The 27,093-nt window shown below is 37.0% G+C and overlaps 1 protein-coding gene across 3 annotated transcripts in view; it reads right to left on the bottom strand.

Annotated features, from left to right (window-relative positions):
* Positions 1-27,093, bottom strand: part of COG5 (component of oligomeric golgi complex 5) — a 323,149-nt gene that overhangs the window by 160,635 nt on the left and 135,421 nt on the right. For all 3 annotated transcript variants that reach the window (XM_047841858.1, XM_047841851.1, XM_047841850.1), the window contains exon 7: positions 24,742-24,872. In XM_047841858.1, coding sequence (XP_047697814.1) covers positions 24,742-24,872 — 131 coding nt within the window. The remainder of the gene's footprint in view (positions 1-24,741; positions 24,873-27,093) is intronic.

Genomic DNA, 27,093 nt, shown 5'->3' with positions numbered 1-27,093 from the left:
AAAAATCACTGAGCTGCACTCTTATAATTTATGCACTTTGCTGTTAGTTGTATTTTAATTTAAAAGTCTATGGTAAATAATAGGAAATGAAAATGATAACAAATTAGGAGAAAAAATGTAAATCAGATACCTTACATACCTAAAACAGTTTATTTGGGGGCAAAGATATTAAATTGAATAATACACGAATGTTCATATTATTAAATAAACACGAATCTTGTTTAATTTTTTCCCAAGACAATAAAAGCAAGTTTTATGTCTGAATATAAACAATCACAATTGGCTTTTAAAAATAATTAGCTTCCAAGATATTGGCTAATATAAAATACATATTTCAGTTTTGCATGTTGCCATGGACTGGAACGCCTGTGTCCCCTCGCCCAAATTCAGATGAAGCCCTAACACCCAAGGTGGTGGTATTCAGAGATGGGGCTATTGGGTGCTAATTAGAGTTAGATGAGGTCCTGGGGGTAGGACCCTGGTCTGATGGCATTAGTGCTCTTATAAAAGATACCAGAGAGCTTGTACGCTCTGTCTCTGTGCCATGTGAGAGGATTCAGGAAGAAGGCAGCTGTCTGCAAGCCAGGAAGAGACTCCTCACCAGAAACTGAACCCTGCTCAACCCTGATCTTGGACCTTCCAACATCCAGAACTGTGAGAAAATAAATTTCTGTTATTTAAGCTACCTACCCAGCCTATGGCTTTTGTTGTGGCAGCTTGAGCAGCCAAATGTTTATGTTTTACAAATAGATTAAATTTTAGACAGTGTCATGTCTAAAATTAGTGCCCCTTTGCCCCCAACGAATTCAGGTCCCCCTGAAACGTCAGACTGTGACCTTATCTGGAGACAGGATCTTTGCTGATGTAATTAGTTACACTGAGATGAAGTCATACTAGATGGCAGTGGGCTCTGAATCCAATGACTGATGTCACACAGAGACACATACAGTGAAAGAGGCCTTGTGACAACAGAGGCAGAGATCAGAGTGATGCCATTACAAGCCACGGAAATTCAGGGATGGACTAGAGCCAGGAGAAGTTAAGAATAGGCAGGGAAGGATTCTTCCCCAGAGCCTCCAGAGGGAGCATGGCCCTGCCAACACCTTGATTTGGATTCGTAACCATCAGAATTATGAGAAAATAAATTTCTGTTGCTTTAAGCTATGTAGTACGTGGTAATTTGTTACAGCAGCCTTAGGAAATCAATACAAACAGTTAAGGGCAACAGAAAACCATGCAAATGCACAAAAGATATTCCATGCTCATGGAGTGAGAGAAGACTGTTCAACTGTCCATACTATCCAAAGCAATCTAAACATTCAGTACAATCCCTATCAAAATGCCAAACAGCATTTTTCACAGAACTGGAATAAACAATACTAAAATTTGTACAGAACCACAAAAGACCCTGAATAGCCAAAACAATCTTGAAAAAGAAGATCACAATCTCAGATTTCAAGCTATACCACAAAGCTGTAGTAACCAAAACAGTATGGTACTGGCACAAAAATAGACACAAAGATCAACAGAACAGAGAACCCTGAAATAAACCCACGATTATTCAGTCAATTCACCTATGATGAAGGAGCCAAAAATATGCAATGGAAAAAAAAAACAGTCTTTTCAAGAAACAGTGCTGGGAATACTATACAGCAACATGAAAGAAAATGAAATTGGATCACTTTCTTACACCATACACAAAAATAAGCTCAAAATGGATTTTTAAATGTGAGACCCGAAACCATAAAAATCCTCTAAGAGAGCGCACACAGTAATTTCTTTGACATTCGCTATAACAACATTTTTCCAGATCCTCTCCTAAGGCAACAGAAACAAAAGCAAAAATAAAGTACTGGGACTATATCAAAATAAAAAGATTCTGGGGGCACCTGGGTGGCTCAATTAAGCGTCTGACTTCAGTTCAGGTCATGATCTCAGGGTTTGTGAGTTCAAGCCCCGCATCAGGCTCTGTGCTGACAGCTCAAAGCCTAGAGCCTGTCTTCGGATTCTGTGTCTCCCTCTCTCTCTGCCCCTCCCCTGTTTGTGCTGTCTCCCTTCCCCTCCTCCCTCCCTCCCTCCCTCTCTCTCTCAAAAATAAATAAAACGTTAAAAAAGTTAAAAAAAAAAAACCTTCTGCACAGGGAAGGAAACAATCAACAAAACCAAAAGACAGCCTACTAAATGGGAGAATATATTTGCAAATGATACATCCAATAAGGGGCTAGTATCCAAAATACATAAAGATCTTATACTCAATATACACATACAAAAACAAATAATCCAATTAAACAATGGGCAGAAGACATGAACACATTTCTCCAAAATTGACATACAGATGGCAACAGATACATGAAAGGATACTCAACACCACTCATCTTCAGGGAAACACAAATCAAAACTACAATGAGATATCAACTCACACCTGTCAGAATGGCTAAAAGCAAAAATACAAGCAACAAAAAGTGTTGGTAAGGATGTGGGGATAAAGGGAACCCTTGTGCACTGTTGGTGGGACTGCAACTGCAAACTGGTGCAGTCTTGGGTTGCTTCCATATATTATCTATTGTAAATAATGTTGCAATAGACAGAGGGGTGCATTTATCTTTCAAATTATGTTAAGTAAATACCCAGTAATAGAATTACTGGGTCATATGGTTATACCATTTTAATTTTTTTTATTTTATATATATACATAGTGTGTGTGTGTGTGTGTGTGTGTGTGTGTGTGTGGTGAGTGGGGAAGGAGGAAGAGGAAGACAGAGAAAGAGAGACAGAGAGACAGAGAGAGAGACAGAGAGAGAGACAGAGAGAGAGAGAGAGAGAGAGAGAGAGAGAGAGAGAATCTTAAGCAGGCTCCACGCTGTGCATGGTGCCCAACTCAGGGCTTGATCCCAAGACCCAGGGATCATGGCCTAAACCAAAATCAAAAGTCAGACACTCAACTAAGACACCCAGGCGCCCCTGTATTTTTAATTTTTTGAGGAATCTCCATACTATTTTCCACATTTACAAGAGCCTTCACATTCACTAATTTTATTTTGTCATCAAAACATAGGTAGAACAGGGGTGCTTGGGTGGCTCAGTTGGTTAAGTGTCCAACTTCGGCTCAAGTCGTGATCTCACAGTTTGTGGGTTCGAGCCCCGCGTCGGGCTCTGTGCTGACAGCTCAGAGCCTGGAGCCTGCTTCGGATTCTGTGTCTCTGTTTCTCTCTGTACCACTCCCGCTCATGCTGTGTCTGTCTCTCAATAATAAATAAATGTTAAAAAAAAATTAAAAAATCTTTTGCATTGTTGGTGGAAATGCAAGCTGGTGCAGCTACTCTGGAAAACAGTATGGAGGTTTCTCAAAAAACTAAAAATAGAACTACCCTATGACCAAGCAATCGCACTACTAGGCATTTATCCAAGGCATACAGGTGTGGTGTTTCAAAGGGACACATGCACCCCCATGTTTATAGAAGCACTATCAACAACAGCCAAAGTATGGAAAGAGCCCAGAGGTCCATCGATGGATGAATGGATAAATGAAATGTGGTATGTGTGTACACACACACACACACACACACACACACACACACACACACACACAATGGAGTATTACTTGGCAATCAAAAAGAATGAAATCTTGCCATTTGCAACTACGTGGATGGAACTGGAGGGTATGATGCTAAGTGAAATTAGAGAAAGACAAAAATCATATGATTTCACTCATATGAGGACTTTAAGAGACAAAACAGATGAACACAAGGGAAGGGAAACAAAAATAATATAAAAACAGGGAGGGGGACAAAACAAAAGAGACTCACAAATATGGAGAACAAACTGAGGGTTGCTGGAGGGGTTGTGGGGGGGAGGTTGGGCTAAATAGGTAAGGGGCATTAAGGAATCTACTCCTGAAATCATTGCTTCACTATATACTAACTAATTTGGATGTAATTTTAAAAAATAAAAAATAAAGTTAAATTAAAAAATTAAAATTAAAAAAAAACAGAGGTAGAACAAATATTAATATCTTCATTTTATAGGTAAAGAAATGGAGGCACCAAAGAGGGCAAGCCCACAGTGGGCCAGTTTTAGGTCTCGGGCTCTTTCATGCCTATTCTAAACTCTGCCATGGGTCATCCTGTCGCCCCTTGACTTCAGAAGGTCTCCAGATATAGCAATTTTGCAGGTGAGAAATACTCTCTGGTAAATTTTAAGAGCTCTCAAAACATACAGACTTAATTTAAGCACATTTGAAAAATACCATGCTAGTAAGAGATAAGCTTCTGCTGAAAAGGTAGCAACGTCTTCTAGACAGTATCTTTTCTCTAAATGAGACAGTCAATTCTAAGAATAATTTTTCTACAAACTGTCACTGTGACCTTCAAGAAATCACTTAACCCTATATAAAATTTCCCCAACTTCATAGACTGTGGTGTAAAATCAGATGAAAGACCATGTAATAGAGAAGAAAGGATAATTTCACAAATAGATCAAGATGAATTTCTACCTCTTCAAAAGCACTTAAGAAGATGGCACAACCATTTCCTTTATTAAACTAAAATTATTTCTCCTACTTTAGAAACAAATAAACACGATGTGACTTTTTCTTTCTTTTCCAACACCTCAGTAGCATTATATGGGAGGAAAATAAAATCTCACAAGAACAGTCAGAAAAGAAGCATAGTTGTTTAAGATCCCTGAAAAACTTGCCCAAACAGGAACACTGTAACCAAAGCAACAGCTGGCACTGAGCTAACGGAAGGGAGATACAGCAGGACTGCTGTAAAGAATGTTCCATGAAGGAGCAAGAAGTATTTCAGCACTCACTAAGCTATAAGCTAATATGAGATGATCTTTGTCAGCACAAATACAGCACTAAGTCAAAAGTTTAACATGACTTTAAAAGCTTAGTATAACTGGAATCAGAAAAGAGTGACAGAATTTAACTGGAAACAAAATGTAAAAATGACATACATGCACAAAGACCAGAATTCCACTGTGGATGATGGCCTTATATAAAGTCTGAAAGGATCAAATAATCCTTGCATCACAAAGCCAATCACATTTCACTCTTTCCCCTAATAAAGTAACTCTTCAGCAGGTAAATTTTTCTTTAGATTTGATGTAAGCAATGAGCTGAGAAAAGAAAAGGACAAATAGAGAATACAAATTCCGTACACCATTCCACAAAGTGACTCTGTTCATAAGGCCTCAAGTTCTATGATAAAGTCTTAGTTGTTTCCAACTGATTTTAACTAGAAAGACAAGCATGAGATCCAGAAATTATACTTTTACTTAGTGAAGAGGTTTAGGATTATACGGTTTCCTCAAAGTTTAACTAGGAAGCCATTTCATACACAAAACAAAAACTAAGGAATCCCAGAAACACATTCAAAGACGTGGGGAGGGAAAGGGAGATATGAACTTGGCTTCCTCAAAGACACGGAAATTACAGTGAGTAAGATGCAAAGTCGGTTCAAGCAGAACTTCAAAGAACGAGTTTTTCACTGTGCAGCTAGTCCTTACTGCTGAATAAAAACAGAAATAGAAATGAAAATAAAAAGCTTTCTGGAGTTTTATTTTACAGCATAGAAAGGATACAGATTTAAGAATCTTTACCATAAAGCAGGTAATTCTTTAAACCACTCCCTCAGTAGAAGATATATTTATTAAAATAGGGCCGACTTTCAGGTAAATTTAAGACAAACTCAGTACCTTAATCATACATGGTAACTTAGGATTTAAAAAATCCAAATACCTTGTTTTTCAAGAAAAGTATTGATAAACTCACAAACACCCTATACATAACAAGTATGTATTGCCAAAATACTGAAGGCAATTTATAATCTGTGTCCATACGCCCAATGGGATATATACACTGACACTTTTTCTGGAGCTACAACATGCCTAAAACGCTGAAAGCTTAATGGAGCTCCATGGGAGATTACATGTACTAAAGGAAGAGAGAATCACATTAAATACGTAATTTAAGGGCAAGAATTATATTAGCTACCTTGGTTGTGATTTAGAGCCTACCAGTGGCTTTTCTGATTCAGTAACATGCAGCCCATTAATGCTGGTTATGTACTTCTTGGATAAGCTAATATGATTATTTCAGAACCTGTTAACAATCAACAGTCAACAGTGCATAACCTAAATGAAATTAAAAAACTAAGAAGGACATTTAATACCACAATATGATCTTACCAACCAGAAATCAACTTTATTCTACCCTCTTCTGAAGAAAAGCAGAAAATAAAAGAGCTGTAGAAAGATAAGGAAAAAGGAGAGAAAAAAAAAGAAGAATGAAAGTGAACATAGGTTGGAAGAGCAAGGTTCTTAACAAAATGAAGTGATAACACAGAGACAACGGAGAAATGCCAAAGGATAACTGATATAGAGTAAAAAGGTTATTTAACTTCCAAATTTCGTTACAGAACAAGTCTAAAGAATACATGAATTCATACTTTGGCATTAAAAATTTAAAAATTATTTAAATGATGTCAGCATTTAGAATAACATTCTCTTTATTTAAGTAATCTCTACCCACAACATGGGGCTCAAACTCATGACCCTGAAATCAAGAGGTGCGTGCTCCACTGAATGAGCCAGCAGGGTGCCCCAGAATAACATTCTCATTGTATTAAATAACAGTAGGTAATATGTCAAGGACACTAAAACATGTTCAATAATAAAATGAAATTTATAAGACAATGAAAGGAATCATGAGACATTAATATGGCAAGCCCAAATGTTATTCTTTTAATTACATTTTTAAGTTAAATGTATAAATATGGCTTATTTTTTAGAGTAATACAACATAATAATTCTAGTCATTCTGTGCTTTATCAAGGATTTTATGGTAGGCATTACTAGCTATTCCCCCTAATTCCTTCCCTTTTTCTTTAACGTAATGTCTCCGATGTTTCTAATGTAAAAACCTAATTTTCTCCCGGGTTGGCAACGTGCACTGCCCCAGGCAATGGCTCATGAGCAGCCGAAGCCAATGTTGACAGTTCTGTTTATCTGCCAGATACTTGCTTTCATAGTCCTCTTGACAGCTGGAGTGACCATGCGACCCAGATCTGGCCAATGAGTCACAAAGACAGGTCTACAGGGGCAATTCTGACAAGGATTTGTACTGCTTTTTGGCTGGCAGCTGACAGTGCCCCATATCCACACGTTAAACATGGGCATAATGCTGAGGGGTGGGAGACCATCATGTGACAAGCAAGAGGACACAAGGATGACAGAATGGGTGAGCTGAATCCTTACTGAACAGCTGAAACAATGTTAGTACCACCCACATCCAGACAAATCCCTATTTTTAAGCCACTGTTAGTCTGGCTTGGTGTCACAGCTCTAGCGGTCTCACTCAGCAGCACAATTTATAAAAATACATGAGTCCGTAAGAGTACTTTAAAAAAAATGAAGGAGAACAAACTCATGCCATATTTGCTACCATTGGAGGTGGCTATTATAGCAACTCATTACTTTGTAAATTGATAACGAAAGCATAAAATTTAAATATTTATCCATCATTATAAAAAGAAACTGCAGTTAAGGGTAACCAAATATCCTTAGTTGATGAGTGCAAGTTCTTCTTTACAAATGAATCACAGCTAATAGATACAGAGGAATAACAAAATAGAAAATCACTCTTTCACAATCTCCAATGAAAAATATAAAATCATGTAGACAAAAATCATCAAGAGATGTTAAAACCATTAGGACAAAGATTGACAGGGAACTAAATATTCTCAAGGTGCCAAAATATCTACAAATTTACCATGAAGTAATTCAATCAAGGGAGAAAATAGATCTCTTTCAACAAAAGGTGCTCAAACAACTGAATATCTCTATGGAAAAAAATGAACCTTATACTATATGTAAAACAAAGATAAAATCATAAACTCCTAAAAAAAAACACAGGAAGAAAGCTTTCCAACTCTAGGGTAGATAGAAATTTCTTATATAATACGCAAACAAAAATATGGATAAACCGGTCTTCATCAAAATTTTAAAAATTGTGCTGTTCAAAAGATGATATCAATGGGGGACAAAGGCAGCATGAATCTTAATAGCTAAAACACATAACCACTCCAACCTACAGATAGGTTAACAGAGACCACCATATCCACAGAATGGAATACTACTCAGCATTTAAAGGGCCACTCATGCATGCAAGAACAAAGATGAACCTAAAAATAACACTAAGCTAGATGAAAGAAGGTACTGCATGAGATTTCATGCTGTATTGTTCCATTTGTATGAAATCTTAGAAAAAGTGAAATCTGTAGACACAGAAAGAAGATCAGGGATTGTCTGGATTTGGGGAGGGGGAAGAAGGAACTGACTGCAAACAGGTATGAGGGAACGGTTTGTGGTGGTAACAGTTTGCTAAAAAACTGAGTTATGAGATGGTTGCATAACTGTATACAATTTACTGAAACCCATCAAACTGTAGGCTTAAATGCATGAATGTTATAGTATGTTAACTTACACGTCAGTAACAATGCTAAAAGAAAAAAGGAAAGCCTTAGAATGGGAGAAAATATTTACAATACACATATACAGCAAAAGACTTGTATCCAGAATACATTAAGAATTCTCATAGGGGCGCCTGGGTGGCGCAGTCGGTTAAGCGTCCGGCTTCAGCCAGGTCACGATCTCGCGGTCCGTGAGTTCGAGCCCCGCGTCAGGCTCTGGGCTGATGGCTCAGAGCCTGGAGCCTGTTTCCAATTCTGTGTCTCCCGCTCTCTCTGCCCCTCCCCCATTCATGCTCTGTCTCTCTCTGTCCCAAAAATAAATAAACGTTAAAAAAAAAAAAAAAAAAGAATTCTCACACAACAGTGAGAAGAAGAAAGTAAACTTTAAATACCAAGCCAAGACCCTATGTATTAGGTATTTGAAAAGCAGGTCACATCAGCAATTAGGAAAAGGCAAAACAAAACTACAATGAGAATGCTACCCCCACCTATTGAAATGGCTAAAATTAAAAAGACTGCCAACATCGAATTTTGGTGAGGACCTGGAAGAATTCTAAGCTAATATGGGAAGGTAAAACGATGAACCACTTTGGAAACTCACTAGTCTCTTTAAAAAGTAAACATTATTCTTTCCAAAACCCCAAAATTCTTTGCATTTGGTATTCACCCAAGAGAAATGAAAACCTACACTGACACAAAGACTTGTACTTGACCCACGGCAGCTTTATTAACCCTAACCTGAAAATGGAAATAACCCAAATGCTCATCAATAAGTGAACAAATAAATGTCCTTCAATAAACTGGACTACTAATCAGCAAAAAAAAAAGGACCAAACCATCAATGCATATAACATGGATCAATCTCAAAATAATTATGGTGAACAACAGAACCAGACATGAGAAAGCACAGGTATGACTTCAAACTAGAAGTTTAGAAGATGCAAACTAATCTTATAGTGACCCAAAGTGGTTGCCTGGGTCTTTTCTTCTGAATTACAAAATAAAAATTTCAGTGTTTACTACTATAATAAAAAGGCAGTATTAAATTGTTTAAATTAGATAAAGCCATACAAAGAAGAATTGCCCAAATAAAAAGTTCTGTGTTTTTGAGAAACATAAAACAATTACACAAATTTTAACCAAAGAACAGTGACAGATTCTGTATGAAGAACAATGAAAATTTAGTCAGATGCTAAATCACAGGGGAGAATGAAAATGAAATGCCATTCAGTGAACTGGAAAACTATGGAAAGCTATAATGCCAAAGACCCTAAGGCTGGAAGCAGACAGTTAATTAGACTGAATTAGAGTGAATCTACACTACAAGAGAGCAATAGAATTAAATTTCAAAACAAAGCAACCAATGCTACCGTAGGTTGTTCATGACAAGAGAATATATGAAAGGATAAGAAAATACCATCACTGTATAATATAGAAACAAAAAGAACAATGTTAACATAAAACAAGAACATAGAGCAGTACCATATAACGTTGAAATACTGCAAAAGAGAAAAGGGTGGTGCGTGGAAGGGAGATATTAATGCATCCACCGTAAAGAAATTAAAACTAAAGCAGCAATCAGCATACTTTTTCTTTAAAGGGCTCAACAGTAAATATTTCAGGTTTTCCAGGCCATATAAGGTCTCAACTGTATGTTCTTCTTTGTTTTTTTCCAACCATATAAAAATAATTCTTAGCACCTGAGCCATACAAAAAACATACCACCATACTACCAACCCCTGATTTAGAGTGTTTAATTAAGAGCTCAAATTAATTTTCATTCAAATTTAAGGATAAAACAGTAAGCACAAGCTAAATAAGACTAAGCTTTGGGAAAACATTTAGTTGATCAGTTTAAAATATCTTTTTAAGTTCTAAAACACCACATCAGTCCAAATTAATAACATTGCTATTATTAACAGTATATCTTTAAAGAGAAACTGTAAGAGTAACTTTTGAAATTATTATTTATACATGTCATTAGCTTATTTAATTAAGTGTAAATATACCCATGCCAGGTTTCCACTAAATTTAAGGAAAGCTAACAGTGATAGGAGCAAACAAACAAATATTTGGAGGGGATATATGGCAAATTATTTATCGAGGCCACCAGTAAAGGAAATACCTGAAACCTTTAGCTCTGTGTAACCTGAAGAGCTTATATTATAATCATCCCTTCAAATCGTTTCTTTCCTAATTGAGGTATCATTGACTTGTTTTTTTTTTTTTAACATTTATTTATTTTCTGAGACAGAGGGAGACGGAGTGTAAGCAGGGGAGGGGCAGAGAGAGAGAGGGAGTCAGAGAATCAAAAGCCGCTCCAGGCTCTGAGCTGTCAGCACAGAACCTGACATGATGCTTGAACTCACAAACCACGAGATCATGACCTGAGCTGAAGCCGGATGCTTAACCAACTGAGCTACCGAGGCGCCCCAAGGTATCATTGACTTATTATATTAATTTCACGTGTACAACATAATGATTGATATTTGTGTACACTGCAGAATGATCACAACAGTAAGTCTTAACACCATCACCACAGTTGGGAGAATTTTTTCTTGTGATAAGCGCTATTAAGATCTACTTACTCTCTCAGCAACTTTCAAACACACAATACAGTGATATTAACTGTAGTTACCATGCTGTACATTACATATGCAAGGCTCATTTATTTTATTTTATTTTTTTAAATATGAAATTTATTTTCAAATTGGTTTCCATACAACACCCAGTGCTCATCCCAAAAGGTGCCCTCCTCAACACCCATCACCCACCCTCTCCTCCCTCCCACCCTCCATCAACCCTCAGTTTGTTCTCAGTTTTAAGAGTCTCTTATGCTTGGCTCTCTCCCTCTCTAACCTTTTTTTTTTTTTTAAGACTCATTTATTTTATAAATTGAAGTTTAAACCTTTGATTCCCTTCACTCATATCACCTACCTCCCTGAAGTTGTTTATTTTGTGTCAAGAAAAATGGTTTGGGAGTACAGTAAGGAAGTTCCTCAACAAGTTAAAAATAGAACTACTATATGATCTAGCAGTTCTACTTCTGGGTATTTATCCGAAGAAAATAAAAACACTAATTTGTCTTTTTTTAAGCTTTTGATTTTATTTTTTGGTTGCTGTGATTGGTTTCTTTTTCTTATATTCAGTTTTTTAATATAGAATCCAGTGATTCACTACTTACATACAACACCCAGTGCTCATCACAACAAGTGCACTCCTTAATTCCCATCACCATCTATTCCAGCTGCCACCCACCTCCCTCTGTCACTAAGAGTCTCTTGTGGTTTTTTTTCCTCTCTCCTTTTTCCCCTCTTCTTCCCATATGTTCATCTGTTTTGCTTCAATTCCACATGTGTGAAACAAAATGGTACTTGTCTTTCTCCAATTGACTTATTTCACTTAGCATAATACACTCTAGTTCCATCCACATCATTGCAAATGACAAGATTGCATTCTTTTTGATGGCTGAATAATATTCCATCGTGCGCGCGCGCGCACACACACATACACACATTTTCTTTATCCATTTATCAGTCAATGGACATTTGGGTTCTCTCCACAGTGTGGCTACTGTTGATAGTGCTGCTATAAACATTGGGGTGCATGTACCCCTTTTATTCTGCATTTTTATATCCTTTGGGTAAATACCTAAGAGTGCAATTGCTGGATCACAGCATAGTTCTATTTTTAGTTTCTTGAGGAACCTCCATACTGTTCTCCATAGTAGCTGCACCAGTTTGCATTCCCACCAAAAGTAAGAAAGAGGGTTCCCCTTTCCTGGTATCCTTACCAACACCTGTTGTTTCTTGTGTTGTTGTTAATTTTAGCCATTCTGACAGGTGTCAGGTGGTATCTCAGTGTGGTTTTGATTTGTATTTTCCTGATGATGACTGATGTTGAACATCTTTCCATGTTTATGTTAGCCAACTGGATGTCTTCTTTGGAAAACGGTCTATTCGTGTTTTCTTCCCATTTTTTAACTGGGCTATTTGTTTTTTGGCTGTTGAGTTTGATAAGTTATTTATAGATTTTGATACTAACCCTTTATCTGTCATTTGCAAATGTCTTTGCCCATTCCGTCGGTTGCCTTTTAGTTTTGCTGATTGTTTCCTTTGCTGTGCAGAAGCTTTTTACCTTGATGAAGTCCCAAGAGTTCATTTTTTATTTTGTTTCCCTGGCTTCTGGAGACATGTCAGGTAAGAAGTTGCTGCCGCCAAGGTCAAAGAGGTTGTTGCCTGTTTTCTCCTCTAGGATTTTGATGGCTTCCTATTTACATTTAAGTCTTTCATCCATTTTGAGTTTATTTTTGTGTATGGTGTAACAAGTAGTCCAGGTTCATTCTTCTGCATGTCACCATCCAATTTTCCCAGCACCATTTGTTGAAGAGACTGCCCTTTTTCTTTTTTTTTTTTTTAATTTTTTTTTCAACATTTATTTATTTTTGGGACAGAGAGAGACAGAGAGAGACAGAGCATGAACGGCGGAGGGGCAGAGAGAGAGGGAGACACAGAATCGGAAACAGGCTCCAGGCTCCGAGCCATCAGCCCAGAGCCCGACGCGGGGCCCGAACTCACGGACTGTGAGATCGTGACCTGGCTGAAGTCGGACGCTTAACCGACTGCGCCACCCAGGCGCCCCGAGACTGCCCTTTTTCTATGGGATGTCCTTTTCTGCTTTGTCAAAGATGAGCAGACCATACAGTTGTGGGTCTATTTCTGGGTTTTCTGTTATGTCCACCCATCTATGTGTCTGTTTTGTGCCAGAACCATATTGTCATGATAACTACAGCTTTGTAATATAGCTTGAAATGCAGAATAGTCAGGACTTCAGTTTTTTCTTTTGCAGGATTGCTTTGGCTATTTGGGGTCTTTTGTGTTTCCATACAAATTTTAGGATTGTTTGTGCTAGCTCTGTGAAAAAGGTGGTGGTATTTTGATAGGGATTACACTAAATGTGTAGATTACTTTGGACAGTATAGACATTTTAATAATATTTGTTCATCCAATCCATAAGCATGGAATACTTTTCCATTTCTTTGTGTCCTCTTCCATTTCTTTCATAAGTGTTCTATAGTTCATAGTTTTCTATAGTTTCAGTTTATAGATCTTCAATTAGCTTTATTCCTAGGTATCTTACTGGGTTTTTTTGGGGGTTTTTTTGTTTTTTTTTAAATGTTTTTATTTATTTTTGAGACACAGAGAGACAGAGCATGAACGGGGGAGGGGCAGAGAGAGAGGGAGACACAGAATCGGAAACAGGCTCCAGGCTCTGAGCTGTCATCCCAGAACCTGACGCGGGACTCGAACTCACAGACCGTGAGATCATGACCTGAGCCGAAGTCGGACGCTTAACCGACTGAGCCACCCAGGGGCCCCTCTTACTGTTTTTAATGCAATTGCAAATGGGACTGATTCCTTCATTTCTTTTTCTGCTGCTGTATTAGTGTATAGAAATGCAACAGATTTCTGCATGTTGATTTTATATGCTGTGACTTGCTGAACTCATGTATTAGTTCTATCAATTTTTTTGGTGGAGTCTTTCAGGTTTTCTACCTAAAGTATCATGTCATCTGCAAATAGTGAAAGTTTGACTTCTTCCTTGACAATATGGATGCCTTTTATTTCTTTTTGTTGCCTAATGTCTGAGTCTAAAGACTTCTAGTACTATGCTAAATAGTAACGGTGAGAGAGGACGTCCTTGTCTTGTTCCTGACCATAGGGAAAGGCTCTCAGATTTTCCTCATTGAAGATATTAGCTGTGGCTCTTTTGTATATGGTCTTTATGATGTTGAGGTATGTTCAATCCATGCCTACTTTATTGAGAGTTTTTATCAAGAATGGATGCTGTATTTTGTCGAATGTTTTTTCTGCATCTATGGAAAGTATCATATGGTTCTTATCTTTTATTAATGTAGTGTATTCATCTTGATTGATTTGTGAATATTGAACCAGTTCTGCAGCCCAGGAATAAATCCCACTTGATCGTGGTGAATAATTCTTTTAATGTACTGTTGAATTTGATTTGCTAATATCTTGAGAATTTCTGCATCCATGTTCATCAGGGACACTGGCTTGTAATTTTGTTTACTAGGCTCTCTGGTTTTGGAATCAAGGTAATGCTGGCTTCATAGAATGAGTTAGGAAGTCTTCCTTCTACTCCTATTTTTTGGAACAGCTTGAGAAGAATAGGTATTAACTCTTCTTTAAATGTCTGAGGAAATTCCCTTGGGAAGCCATCCAGCCCAGGACTCTTGTTTGTTGGGAGATTTTTAATTACTGATTCAATTTCGTTGCTGGTTATTGGTCTGTTCGAATATTCTATTTCTTCCCATTTGAGTTTTGGTAGTACGGAAGTATCTAGGAATTTGTCCATTTCTTCCAGATTGCCCAGTTTGTTGGCATATAATTCTTCACAGTATTCTCTTATAATTGTCTGTTTTTGTGGTACTGGTTATAATGTCTCCTTTATCATTCATGATTTTTGTCTATTTAGGTCCTTCCTCTTTTCTTTTTGGTAAGTCTGGCTAGGGATTCATCCATTTTGCTAATTCTTTCAAAGAATCAGCTCTTAGTTTCGTTGATCTGTTCTACTGGGTTTTGTTTGTTTCTATATCATTTTTGCTCTTATCTTTATTGTTTCCCTTCTTCTGCTGGCTTTAGGGTGTATTTGCTATTCCTTTCCTAGCTCCTTTAGGTGTAAGGTTAGGCTGTGTATTGGGAACCTTTCTTAGTTCTTTATATCAGCCTAAATTGCAATATACTTCCCTCTTAGGACTAACCTTGCTGCATCCCAAAAGGTTTGGACTGTCATGTTTTCATTTTCATTTGCTTCTGTATATTTTTTTATTTCTTCTTTAATTTCCTGGCTAACCCATTAATTCTTTAGTACAATATTCTTTTACCTCCATGTATTTGAGGGCTTTCCAATTTTTTTTTTCTTGCAGTTGACTTCAACTGTTGTGATGTGAAAATATGTACGGCATGATCTTGATCTTTTTGTACCACCTGAGCGATGATTTGTGACCTAGTAATATGATCTATTCTGGAGAATGTTCCATGTGCACCTGAGAAGAATGTGTATTCTGCTTTAGGATGAAATGTTCTGAAAATAACTGTTAAGTCCATTTGGTCTAGTGTGTCATTCAAAAGTGTTGTTTCCTTGTTGATTTTCAGCTTAAGGGATCTGTCCATTGTTTTAAGTGAGGTGTTAAATCCCCTACTATTATTGTATTATTATCAATGAGTTTCCTTACATTTGTTATTAATTGATATATATATTTGGGTACTTCTAAGTTGGAGCATAAACATTTACAATTTTTAGATCTTCTTGATGGAGAGAACCCTCAATTATGATATAATGCCCTTCTTCATCTCTTATTACAGATTCTGTTTTCAAATCTAGTTTGTCTGATATAAGTATGGCTGGCTACTCCAGCTTTCCTTTGATGTCCCTGAGCATGATAAATGGTTCTCCATCCCCTCAATTTTAATCTGTAGGTGTCTTGAGGTCAAAAATGAGTCTCTTTTAGGCAGCATATAGGTAGATCTTGTTTTTTTCATCCATTCTGATACCCCATGTCTTTTGATTGGAGCATTTAGTCCATTCACATTCAGAGTGATTACTGAAAGATACGAATTTAGTGCCACTGTTACCTGTAGAGTTGGTGTTTCTGGTTATGGTCTCTTGTCCTTTCTAGTCTTTGTTGCTTGTGGGTTTTTTTTTCCCTCCTCTCAAAGAATACCCCTTAAAATTTCTTGTAGGGCTGGTTTAGTGGCCAGAAACTTCTTTAGTTTTTGTTTGCCTGGGAAGCTCTTTCTCTCTCCTTCTATTTCGAATGACAGCCTTGCTGGATACAGTAATCTTGGCTGCATATTTTTCCCATTCAGCACAATGAATATATCTCGGTACTCCTTTCTGGTCTGCCAAGTTTCTGTGAACAAATCGGGTGCAAACTTGATGTGTCTTCCCTTGTAGAAAACAACTTTTTCCCTTGCTTTCAGGACTTTTTCCTTGCCTGTGTATTTTGTGAGTTTGACTATGATATGTCTTGGTGATGGCTAGCTTTTGTTGAATTTAATGGGAGTTCTCTGTGCTTTCCAGATTTTGATGTCTATGTCTTCCCCATATTAAGGAAGTTTTCAGCTATAATTTGCTCACATAAACCTTCTGCCCCTTTTTCTCTATCTTCATCTTCTGGGACTCCTATGATACAAATGTTATTATGTTTTAATAAATCTCTGACTTTCCTAAGTCTGCCTTCCTGATCCCTGAATTTTGCTTCCCTCCTTTTCAGCTTCATTATTCTCCATAATTGTATCTTCTATATTGCTAATTTCTTCCTCTGCCTCATCCATCCTTGTGTTTATGGCCTCCATTTGGGTTTGAATTTCAATTAGAGCATTTTTAATTTCAGCCTGACTAGATTTTTGTCCTTTTATCTCTACAGAAAGGGATTCTCTGGTGTCTTCTAAGCTTTTTTCAAGCCCAGCTGGTATTCTTATAATCACTGTTTTCAATTCTAGTTCAGACATCTCACTTATATCTGCACTGATTAAATCCTTGGTCATCATTTGTTCCTCTTCTTTCCTTTGAGGTGAATTCCTCCATCTTGTCATTTTAAGTGAAAAAGAAAAAGCAGTAACAATAATAATAGAATGAAATAAAAATTAAAATTAAAAAAAAAAAAAAACTGAGGCACCTGGGTGGCTCAGTGGGGTAAGCATCTGACTTCAGCTCATGTCATGATTTCATGGTTCATCAGTTCAAGCCCTGCATCAGGCTCTCTGCTGTCAGCACCAAAGACTGCCTTGGATTCTCTGTCCCCATCTCTCTCTGCTCCTCCCCTACTGTGCTCTCTCTCAAAATAAATAAACTTAAAAAAAATATGTTTTTATTCAATTAAAGGAAGGTGGATCCTAGGTGTGTTTTGGTCTGCTTGTCAAGAGAAGCTTGATAGAAAAAAGCGAAAAGAGAAAAAGAAGAGAGAAAAAAAAATTTTTTAAATAAAATAATTTGCTTTTTCTGTATCCAAGAACAAAAGAAAGAACAACAACAAAAACAGAAGCCAACACCAAAAATGAACAAATGAACAACAACAACAACAAAAAAAAACCCAAATGAAGTTAGATCCAGTTTCCCCTGGAGCTGAAAGTTTGCAGCAGTCTGTGGCCAGTGGACTAAACTCCTGGAAGTGATTCCGGCTGGTCTTCTGGGGGAGGGGCCTGCTGCTCTGATTCTAAGGCAGACTTGCCCTAGTGGAGATGTGCCTGGAGGGCATGGAGTTGGGGGGAGGGCCTGGTGTAACAGCTCCATTCTCCACTTGGTGGTGCTGTTTAGCCTAGTGGGGGTCAATCAGTGTTGGTGGGCTAATGGTGAAATGGCTTCACCCTGCTCTCGTCTCCAGAGCAGGAAGTTCACGCCCTCACAGACATGCAATAAGTCACCCCTCCAGTGTCTCCTGTTTCTGACAGCTCCCTGCCTTCTCTGTCTGTGTCTGAGCTGTCTGTCTACCAGGCGGCACCTCTCTCTGGGGTTTTATCTCAGGTCCGGCTATGTTTCAAAACCCCATACTTCAGACCCCTGCAGTTCAGACCCACAGTGATCTTCTGGGCATCTATATAGACCCACAGTCTCGCAGCACTGTGGCCAGGGCCTGCTTGTCCCAGGAAACACTCATGCTGCCAGCAAAGCAGCAGCGGTTCAGAGTTTATGGTGAATTGCAACACACAACCAACACCAGGGTTTGCTGTACTTAGCAGATGTCTTTGTTCCCATACTGGTGAATGTGGTAGCTTGATGGTGCTCACCAGGTCTTTTGCCCACAGAGAGCTGTACCACCTCTACCAAATGCACTCCAAGCAGGGGAAATGCTTCTCCTGTGCAACCCAAGGGATCCTCAGGCCTCAAGGTCCACTCCCAGGTCTCTGCCCTACTTACTTGCAGGAGGACCACCACGTGCTGACCTCAAACTTCAGACTCCGTTCTCCACTGTAAAAATACTTTGAAGAGAAATACGCACCCTTACGTTCACTGTAGCATTATTTGCAACAGCCAAGATATGACAGCAATCTAAGTGTCCACTGAGAGGAACACATTAAAAAGATGTGGTATATATATACGATGGAATGGCCATAAAAAAGAATGAAATCTGAGGTGCCTGACTGGCTTAGTCAGAACAGCACTTTGGGGTCAGGAGTTCCACCTCCACATTGGGCATAGAGCTTACTTTAACAAAATAAATAAAATAAAAAGCTAAAAAAAAAATTCTTGCCATTTTTTACAACATGGATGGATCTTATGTGAAATGTCAGAAACAGAAAAACAAATACCACATGGTTTCACTTATATGTGGAACCTAAAAAAACAAAACAAAACAGAAACAGTTTTACAGATGCAGGAAACAAACTGTTGGTTACCAGATGAGAGAGGGATTGAGGGGCAGGTAAAGTAGGTGAAGGAGATCAAGAAGTATAAACTCCCAGTTATAAAATAATGAAGTCATGGGGATGTAATGTACAGCATAGGAAATATAGTCAATAACACTGTAATAACTTTGTATGGTCAGTTACTACACTTACGGTGACCATTTCATAACATTTAAAAATACTGAATCACTATCATGTACAGATGAAATTAATAGGATATGGTATGTCAATTCAATTTTAAACATAAATAAAAAGAAAAATGCTTCAACAAGAGTTGAAAAATTATTGACATTCTATACTTAGCAAATGGAAAAATAACAAAAACTACATTGGGACGAAACATGCAAAAGGTGAGATCTGTCCTACAATTCATGGGACCAGCCAGGAAAACTTCCAGCAGCCAAGGAAAGAAAAGTAGACCTCTGAAAGCAGATATCAGCTTGACAAATTAACTGACACTGAGTCTACTATTGGTGTTTGCCAGGCTCATAAAGAAGAAAAATATCACAAAAGAAGTGTTGCATACTAAACTACCATAATTAGCTACAAAAAGAGTCACGTTTTCATTGTTCAACTTTGCCAGTGTTTTTGAAGCTTAGGAAATGTTTAACTTCTATAGATCTTGAACACAATGCACTTGAATTGGTACCCTCTCTATGCTAGAAGCACGGAGAATTTTACAAAATTCTTTTTACAAAAGCACAAAGTTCACAATATAAGCACTTACTGTGTGCTATGTAGACATTTATCTACTCAACTTTAATTCTACACTGTCATCTTAGAAAATCTGTCAAGATCATGCTGTTGTGATCTACTTTTAGCTGTCAACTGGTAAGCACCAGAATCCTGGGCTTGATCAAGGATCAAGGAGGTTTTCTGCCCCAGGGAAAAGGCAGGTTCACAGACATTTTCTTCCTAGCACTGACAACAATTACATAGGGAGATTATAGCCGAGTACTGAGCTGTGAAAGAACAGATCACAGAGACCCTCTCCCTGATGACTTTTAAAGACAAGTACAACATCTTCCCCCATCCTAGACCCTCAGAAAGTCCTGCACTTGTTTACTGAGAAAGCTTCTAATTCACAAGTTAAAGCCGTCTTTCTAATTAAAATGTCATCATTTCACTGTGGAGGGCTGGTATCTATGGTGATGCAGGAACTCGTCCAGATCAAAATCTCTGTCACCTATTTTTGAAAGCTAGTTACAGCTTGAGGTAATGAATCTGTTGCAATCCTGAAAATATCATAAGGTTCTCTTTCTTTGTCTGGCTTCTGTCAGTGAAAGATTCTAAGGATCAGTAGCAAAGAGAGAGAAATAGGAGTCAACGAAGAGCTGTAGATGGAGGCCATGTGTAGCCCCACGCTTGTGACAAAGACGGCCACTTGAAGTAAAGAATATTTTTTTGTATTGTGCTGATATGGTATGCTTCACCAGAGGATGCACTCCAAGTCATCAATCCTTCCAAACCTTTAGTGAAGAAAATGGTAGTGATACCACTATGCATCTTTTCCATATAGAAATAATACGGCTTTCGTGAGAGCAGTCTACTTCCGTATTTTTCATGTAGGAAGACACAACAGTTTCTCAGTATTATCTAAGTAGCCATTTAGTTTAAGCTTCAAAAACAAACTTTTTGGGGCGCCTGGGTGGCTCAGTCGGTTAAGCGTCCGACTTCAGCTCAGGTCACAATCTCACGGTCCGTGAGTTCGAGCCCCGCATCGGGCTCTGGGCTGATGGCTCAGAGCCTGGAGCCTGCTTCCGATTCTGTGTCTCCCTCTCTCTCTGCCCCTCCCCCGTTCATGCTCTGTCTCTCTCTGTCTCAAAAATAAATAAAGGTTAAAAAAAGAAAATTAAAAAAAAAAAAAAAACCAGAAACTTTTAACTACTATAGTAGAGACTTTATGATACTACAAAGCTATTTAAAATCGACAAATGAAAACAGCACATTTAAGCAATTAACTAGAAAAAACAGTAATGATCAAAGCAAAATTATCTATCTTTATGAACATTTTGGTTTTGGAAAAGAAAATGCACTAACTTTCTTTTAATAAAGTTAAGTTTTACAATTAACTGAGACTGAAAATGGTAGCCATCAACTACATACTCAAAAAAATGTCGCCAACGTTTTTGAGAAACCCAATGTCAGAAGTTGATTATTAAATGCGATTGATGACATGTAATTTTTCAAGTTCCTTATTTATTGAAAATCTCTGTTTATGTTATAAGCTTATAAACCAGTAAGTGAGCAATATTTCATGAATGCAATAGTACTTCAAATTAAAATGCTGCCATTCTTTTAGTCTTTATTTACAATAAATATTAATGGTATGTTTAACTATTTCAATGATGTCTGACAAATGGGAGAATAAGATTTGAGAATAAAATAGATATAAGCTGCCGCATCTTTTTTAATGGGAAGTGGACGGAGTATTCCAGGCATAAAAGGAACATGAAAGCCCTAAAGAAGGCAGGCAGGCAGGCAAGCACGTGAAGGACTAAAAGCAAGTGTGTGACCCTCAAGAGCAGAGAACACAGGGGACACTGGCAGCAAGCATTCGTGTTGAAATGCTGATGACAAGGAAAAGAGCACAAGGGAGAGGATAAAAACAGAAAGGAGAGCTGGAAATATGAGGAGATAAGGTTCCTAAGAAACAGTACCCACACCACAGGTGGTGCAAAAGGTGCCTGTACAAAGTAGAAATTAAGGGCATCTGCTTAAGGTAAACTGTAGAATGGGGTGAGGTGGGGAAGACTGATGGCCTGAAACACTAACGTCAGATAATAGGAAAATAAAGTTGTACAGAGAAACATAAAAATTCTGAAGAATACAGAAGAACTGGTTTAATTAGTCATCACATGGAGACTTCCCAAAGAAATTTTTAGGCTATAAAAATTCCTTTTTCAATGTAAACTGCTTCACAAATTGTCAAATATTTTAAAATACGATTATTTAACAAAATTAGAATAAACTGCTTGCTCTTAATAAAGCAAGGTGGAAAGCAGGCATTCCAGACTATGTCTCTATCACTTGCTAGCTGTGTAATCTTCAGCTAATTTCCTAACCTTTCCAGGGCTTTGTTTCCTTAACTATCAAAAGTGGATAATTGTATCTTCCTCACATATTTGTTACCGTGACCGAAATAACAAATGTAAAGTGACTAACACAAATCCCGGCAAAGAATATGCATTCAATAAAGGTTAGTTTCTTTCTGAATTCCTGAACTGCCTGCTGACACAGCTGGATGATACCTCTGTCTTGTTGCTTTCTAAAAGGAAAGGAGGGGGGGGCTCCAAACAGACTCCTTCCACTGAGACACCCTGCTTCCCAAGAAACATTATCTCAGTAGCATCATTATTGATGAGGGTTTAATCTTCTGAGCTCTGCCAAGCCAGAAAGCTAACACTGTAAAAATAACCCAGAGGACTCAGGTCTGAGAGAGACACACACACACATGACTGAATTCAAAAATAAATGAGGTTATAAAAACCAGTGTCAATTTACACATGAGAAATATTGTATAAATTGCAAAATGAACCAGAATGTTACTACTGGCAGATCAGTACATTTTCTCCCTTTATGAAAATTATGTACGAAGCCCAATTATATTCAGGTTAGTTACTTTATACTTATGGAATCTAAACAAGACAAACAAGTTGGATGATACCAGCAAACAACAAACTCTGCTAACATAATCCATACAGCCTAACAGGGAGATGATATTCCCATCCATTGAGCAGAATCTGCCCCCCTCCAAACCACACTGAGACATACAAAATTATAGCCCCCGGTCCCTGTTCTCCTCAGATCCACGCAGATCGTTCCACATCTACTTGTGTAGACACACAGTATTTTTATGTATTTTTTTCTTCCTTATCTTTCTAACTTAATCTTATTGATTAGACATAGGCCATTAGCTAAATAACAAGTTATCTATTTACTTTAATCATCTTTTGACTAACTGTATACAATCCAAATACATGACACTGTTAACATTTAAGGATATTAATTTCCTAAAATCTTATCACTTCTACTTTAATTTTAATATGATTTAAAAACTGATGGAAAGTCAAATTCAACAACTGCACAATGTACACAAAATAACATATCTAAAATCGAGTTTAATTAGGAACAATTATCCTAGAAAAGACTTTCCTGCCTTTAAAATATATGAGCCTATGGTAAAAAATAAACCTTTAAAAGTAGCCATTCCTTTGTTTAATTTTGTTTGTTTGTTTTTTAAGTAGCCATTCCTTTGTAACATGTTAAAATCACCCACCCCTACTGCAAAATATTTTTGTTCAACAAACTTTAGTAATGCTTCTTTTCAACCATTTTTGCTTTCATTCCCACAACTCTGAAATATAATAAAATATTAAGGGTTGCATAAATTAAAGATATAAGCATATACACACACATACATATATAGCAATAGAACTTCACAGGAAAAATTTTAAACAGTAGTTATATATAAAATTTGAAATCTCTGAGGTAGTGACAATATGGACATTAGATGAATACAAAAGGCTTGTGATACTGCACTTTCTGAAAAGTTAATTGTTACCTTTCTCACAACTAAATGAGCCAGGCGACATCAATTTTCTATACAAATAGTCACCTTAAATCAAAGTTGACTTGGAATTCCCTGAATATTTCTTTGAAAAGGTATCTTCTCTAATTTGATGTACACAAGTACCTTATTTTTTAACAGTAGAACTGTGTTATCTTCATAGATCTGAAGTTAAAACAACTGACAGGAGGTAAAACCAAGCTCCAGTATTAGAAGCTGCAATCATGGTGGCTTCTGGGAAAGGAGAGCAGTGACCAGGAGCACAGGGAACTTCCTATTTCTTGCCCTGGGTCTGTATTGCATAGATGTGTTCACACTGTGCTACTTCACTCCTTATGTGTATGTGGCATTTCATTCTGTATGTACAGATCATTTGTTCACTCTTCATTATGCAGATAATAAAAAATTTATTTAAAACGGTAATAGACATTCAGTTACGCTTTTTGAATTATAAATGAAGAATCAGAAGTCAAATAAGTACCTTTCTGACTTAGAGACTACTTAAAGAATCTTTATAAGATTATTTTTGTACAATATAAATGCACAAAACGAATTCCTGGTTTAAAAGATGTGAATAAAAAATAGACACTAATAATTGTATTTGGATCCAATACAAATGGAGAAAACGTGTGGGTGCAATGCAATACAAATGTAGAAGGAATGAGATTTACATCTAATTTGCTGATTCAACTACATCAACACCTTTGGGTTTCAGAACATTAAGCATCAGGAAAATGACACCTTCGGAGAAATCTCAAATCAAAGTACTTTTTTTTTTTCTTAACTATAGCACATTGATTATTAATGGTGCAAGGTTCTGGGGTTAGAGTGGTCTATGTTCCAAACAATACCATGTGTTAGCTGTGTGATCTTGAACAAATTATTTAAGCTCTCAGTTTCCGCATTTGTAAAATGGAAATAATAATACCTACCTTACTGGGTTGCTGAAAGGCTTAATTAAGTAACAGTTCCTCAGACAAAATAAGCATATTCAACAGGTATTAACTCTCTATCTACATATATACATTACAGAAACTATATCTCATATATATTACATACCAGAAATCTTAGTCTATTTTTAGAATGAAATAAATAGGTATTAATAAATGCATTTTCCCTGTACTTACTTTAGACCCTATTCTCCAATGCAAACTGTACACACAGTTCCTCAGAGATGAGGACACAGATTAGTTTTTTAACCTCAAAATAAAATCTTCATCAATTCTATGACATATTTTTCACATTAAAAAAGTGGTATTACTTTTATTACCTGGGTCTCCACACCCTGTTCCAGTAGGCGCTTAGCTTGATTTTCCACTTCAAGTCGAGCTCTTGCAATAAAAAGTAGATCATTTTCTATTACTTCTATTCCAGAAAGATCGATTCCTTGAGAAAGGTAATCTATTAAAAACACACACACACACACCTAAGTATTTCAATATTGAATATCAAGGTATTGAAATATCATGTCTCACTTCTTCAAAATATTATAGATTTGCTGAACACTATTCACTTTCAAAATCTCTATTTAAAAAGAAATACAGTTACCCAAACATTTTCTATTTTTTAAATAAAAAAACTTTACTCTGAAGCAAAATGTTCTAAGAATGAGTTGGTAAAGCAAGATTAGAAATTATGATTATAGTAAATTCTAAATAATGTCAACACATTACATAAAAATTAGTGTCAAATTTAATTATAAAGAAACATCCTGATAATCTTAGAAATTTCTCAAGCTGTAAGACAGCTTTAAAAGTTTTTCTATAGTAACAAAATATTTGAAACAAATATCCACCATTTGAAAAATTAATAAATCATAAAAATAATTTAGCAAACCAGCATTTACAATGCTGCAGGTTTATATGATTACGCAGACCTAATAGCAACTTACATTGAAGTATTTTCCTATCACTGAATAAAAAAATTTACACAATTAACTCTATAGAATCAGACATATTGTATTTATAAAATTATATTCTACTTATAGAATTACATATACAGAGCAAGAAGCATGAAAAGATCTCTACCAAGATGTTAATAATAGTTGTCTCTGCATACTTAGAATTTGAGAAAATTATTTATATATTTTTTAAATTTTTTTAATGTTTATTTATTTTTGAGAGACAGCGTGAGCACGAGTGGGGGAGGGGCAGAGAGAGAGGGGGGCCAAAGAATCTGAAGCAGGCTCCAGGCTCCAAGCTGTCAGCACAGTGCCCGACTTGGGGTTCAAACTCGTAAACCACGAGATCATGACCTGTGCCGAAGTCAGACGCTTAACCGACTGAGCCACCCAGGCGCCCTTTATTTTTTGACTCAATCTTGGACATATCTAAGGTAACTAAAGTGCTAAAATTTAAGGTCAAGATTTCATTAAGGAGCTTAGACACAGTTCTAAAACTCTATTTTCAATTTTTTAAAGTTTATTTTTGAGAGTGTGCACATGTGTGTGCATGGGGGAGGGGAAGAGAGAGGGGGAGAGAATCTCAAGCAGGCTGTGCACTATCAGCGTGGAGGCAGATGTGCCGCTCAGTCTCAAGAACAGTGAGATCATGACCTGAGCTGACATCAAGAGTTGGACACTTAACTGACTGAGCCACCCAGGCACCCCATAAAACTCTATTTTCTATTTTAACAAAATAAATTATTTCTAAAAAATTGAATTGCTTTAGATAGAGTATTACTTTGTTTTCTAGTTACTCAACAGAATATCAAATGTGTTTTTCACTAAATACTTTTAATTGGAACTGAATTTTAAAGTCTTATTAAAATATATTCCTAGCACCTACAAACTATCATTTTTCACTTAGAGTCATATACTACCTAGGACAAATTACATTAAAGCATCCAGTACAATGCTAACTAACCACTTAGCAGCACTCAAATATCTACTGATTGAACACGGTATATATAGTTAGTTCTACACAAGATGACAAAAGGTAATGAAATAAAAGGACAGCTGAATAGTGGTTATTGCTAATCAGACCTCAACCATGAGCATTTTTTTAATGTGTATATCTAAAGAAACTTTGGCTTACCAGAGTGTATAGGGTCTTAAAAACCTTTAAACATTTATGGGCTTAGGAATCTGCCTCCTAATTTACTCACTAGGTGATCACAGTCACACGACATAGCTTCATTGAGCCTCAATTTTTTCATCTGTAAAATGCCAACAATATACAAGTCATGCCCTACATAACTTTTAAGACTATCATCAGAATCAAAATAAGCTAATAAATGCCAAAGTACTTTATATATCAATCTAAAGCCTAAATGTAGGGTGGATTATAATTATAAAATGTTTCTACTCCGATTTTTTATTTTTAAAAATTTTCAGAGAATTTTGAGGAAACTCTATTTGACCCCAGTCATGATAATGATCAACGAGGAAATGCTATGTTTACCCTAAAGATTCTTACTAGACAATACACAATCAAACTACAGACACAGAGGGGCTCCTAAGTGGCTCAGTCTGTTTAATGTCTAACTCAAGGTCATGAGTTTGGCTCAGGTCATGATCTCACTCAGGTCATGATCTTACAGTTGATAGGATCAAGCCTCACGTCTGTGTTTTAAGCACAGAGCCTACTTGGGATTCTCTCTCTCCCTCTCTCTGCCCCTCCCC

This window comes from Prionailurus viverrinus, chromosome A2 (genome assembly GCF_022837055.1).
Source record: "Prionailurus viverrinus isolate Anna chromosome A2, UM_Priviv_1.0, whole genome shotgun sequence".
NCBI lineage: Eukaryota > Metazoa > Chordata > Mammalia > Carnivora > Felidae > Prionailurus > Prionailurus viverrinus.
This window is presented reverse-complemented; position numbering and strand designations above follow the sequence as displayed.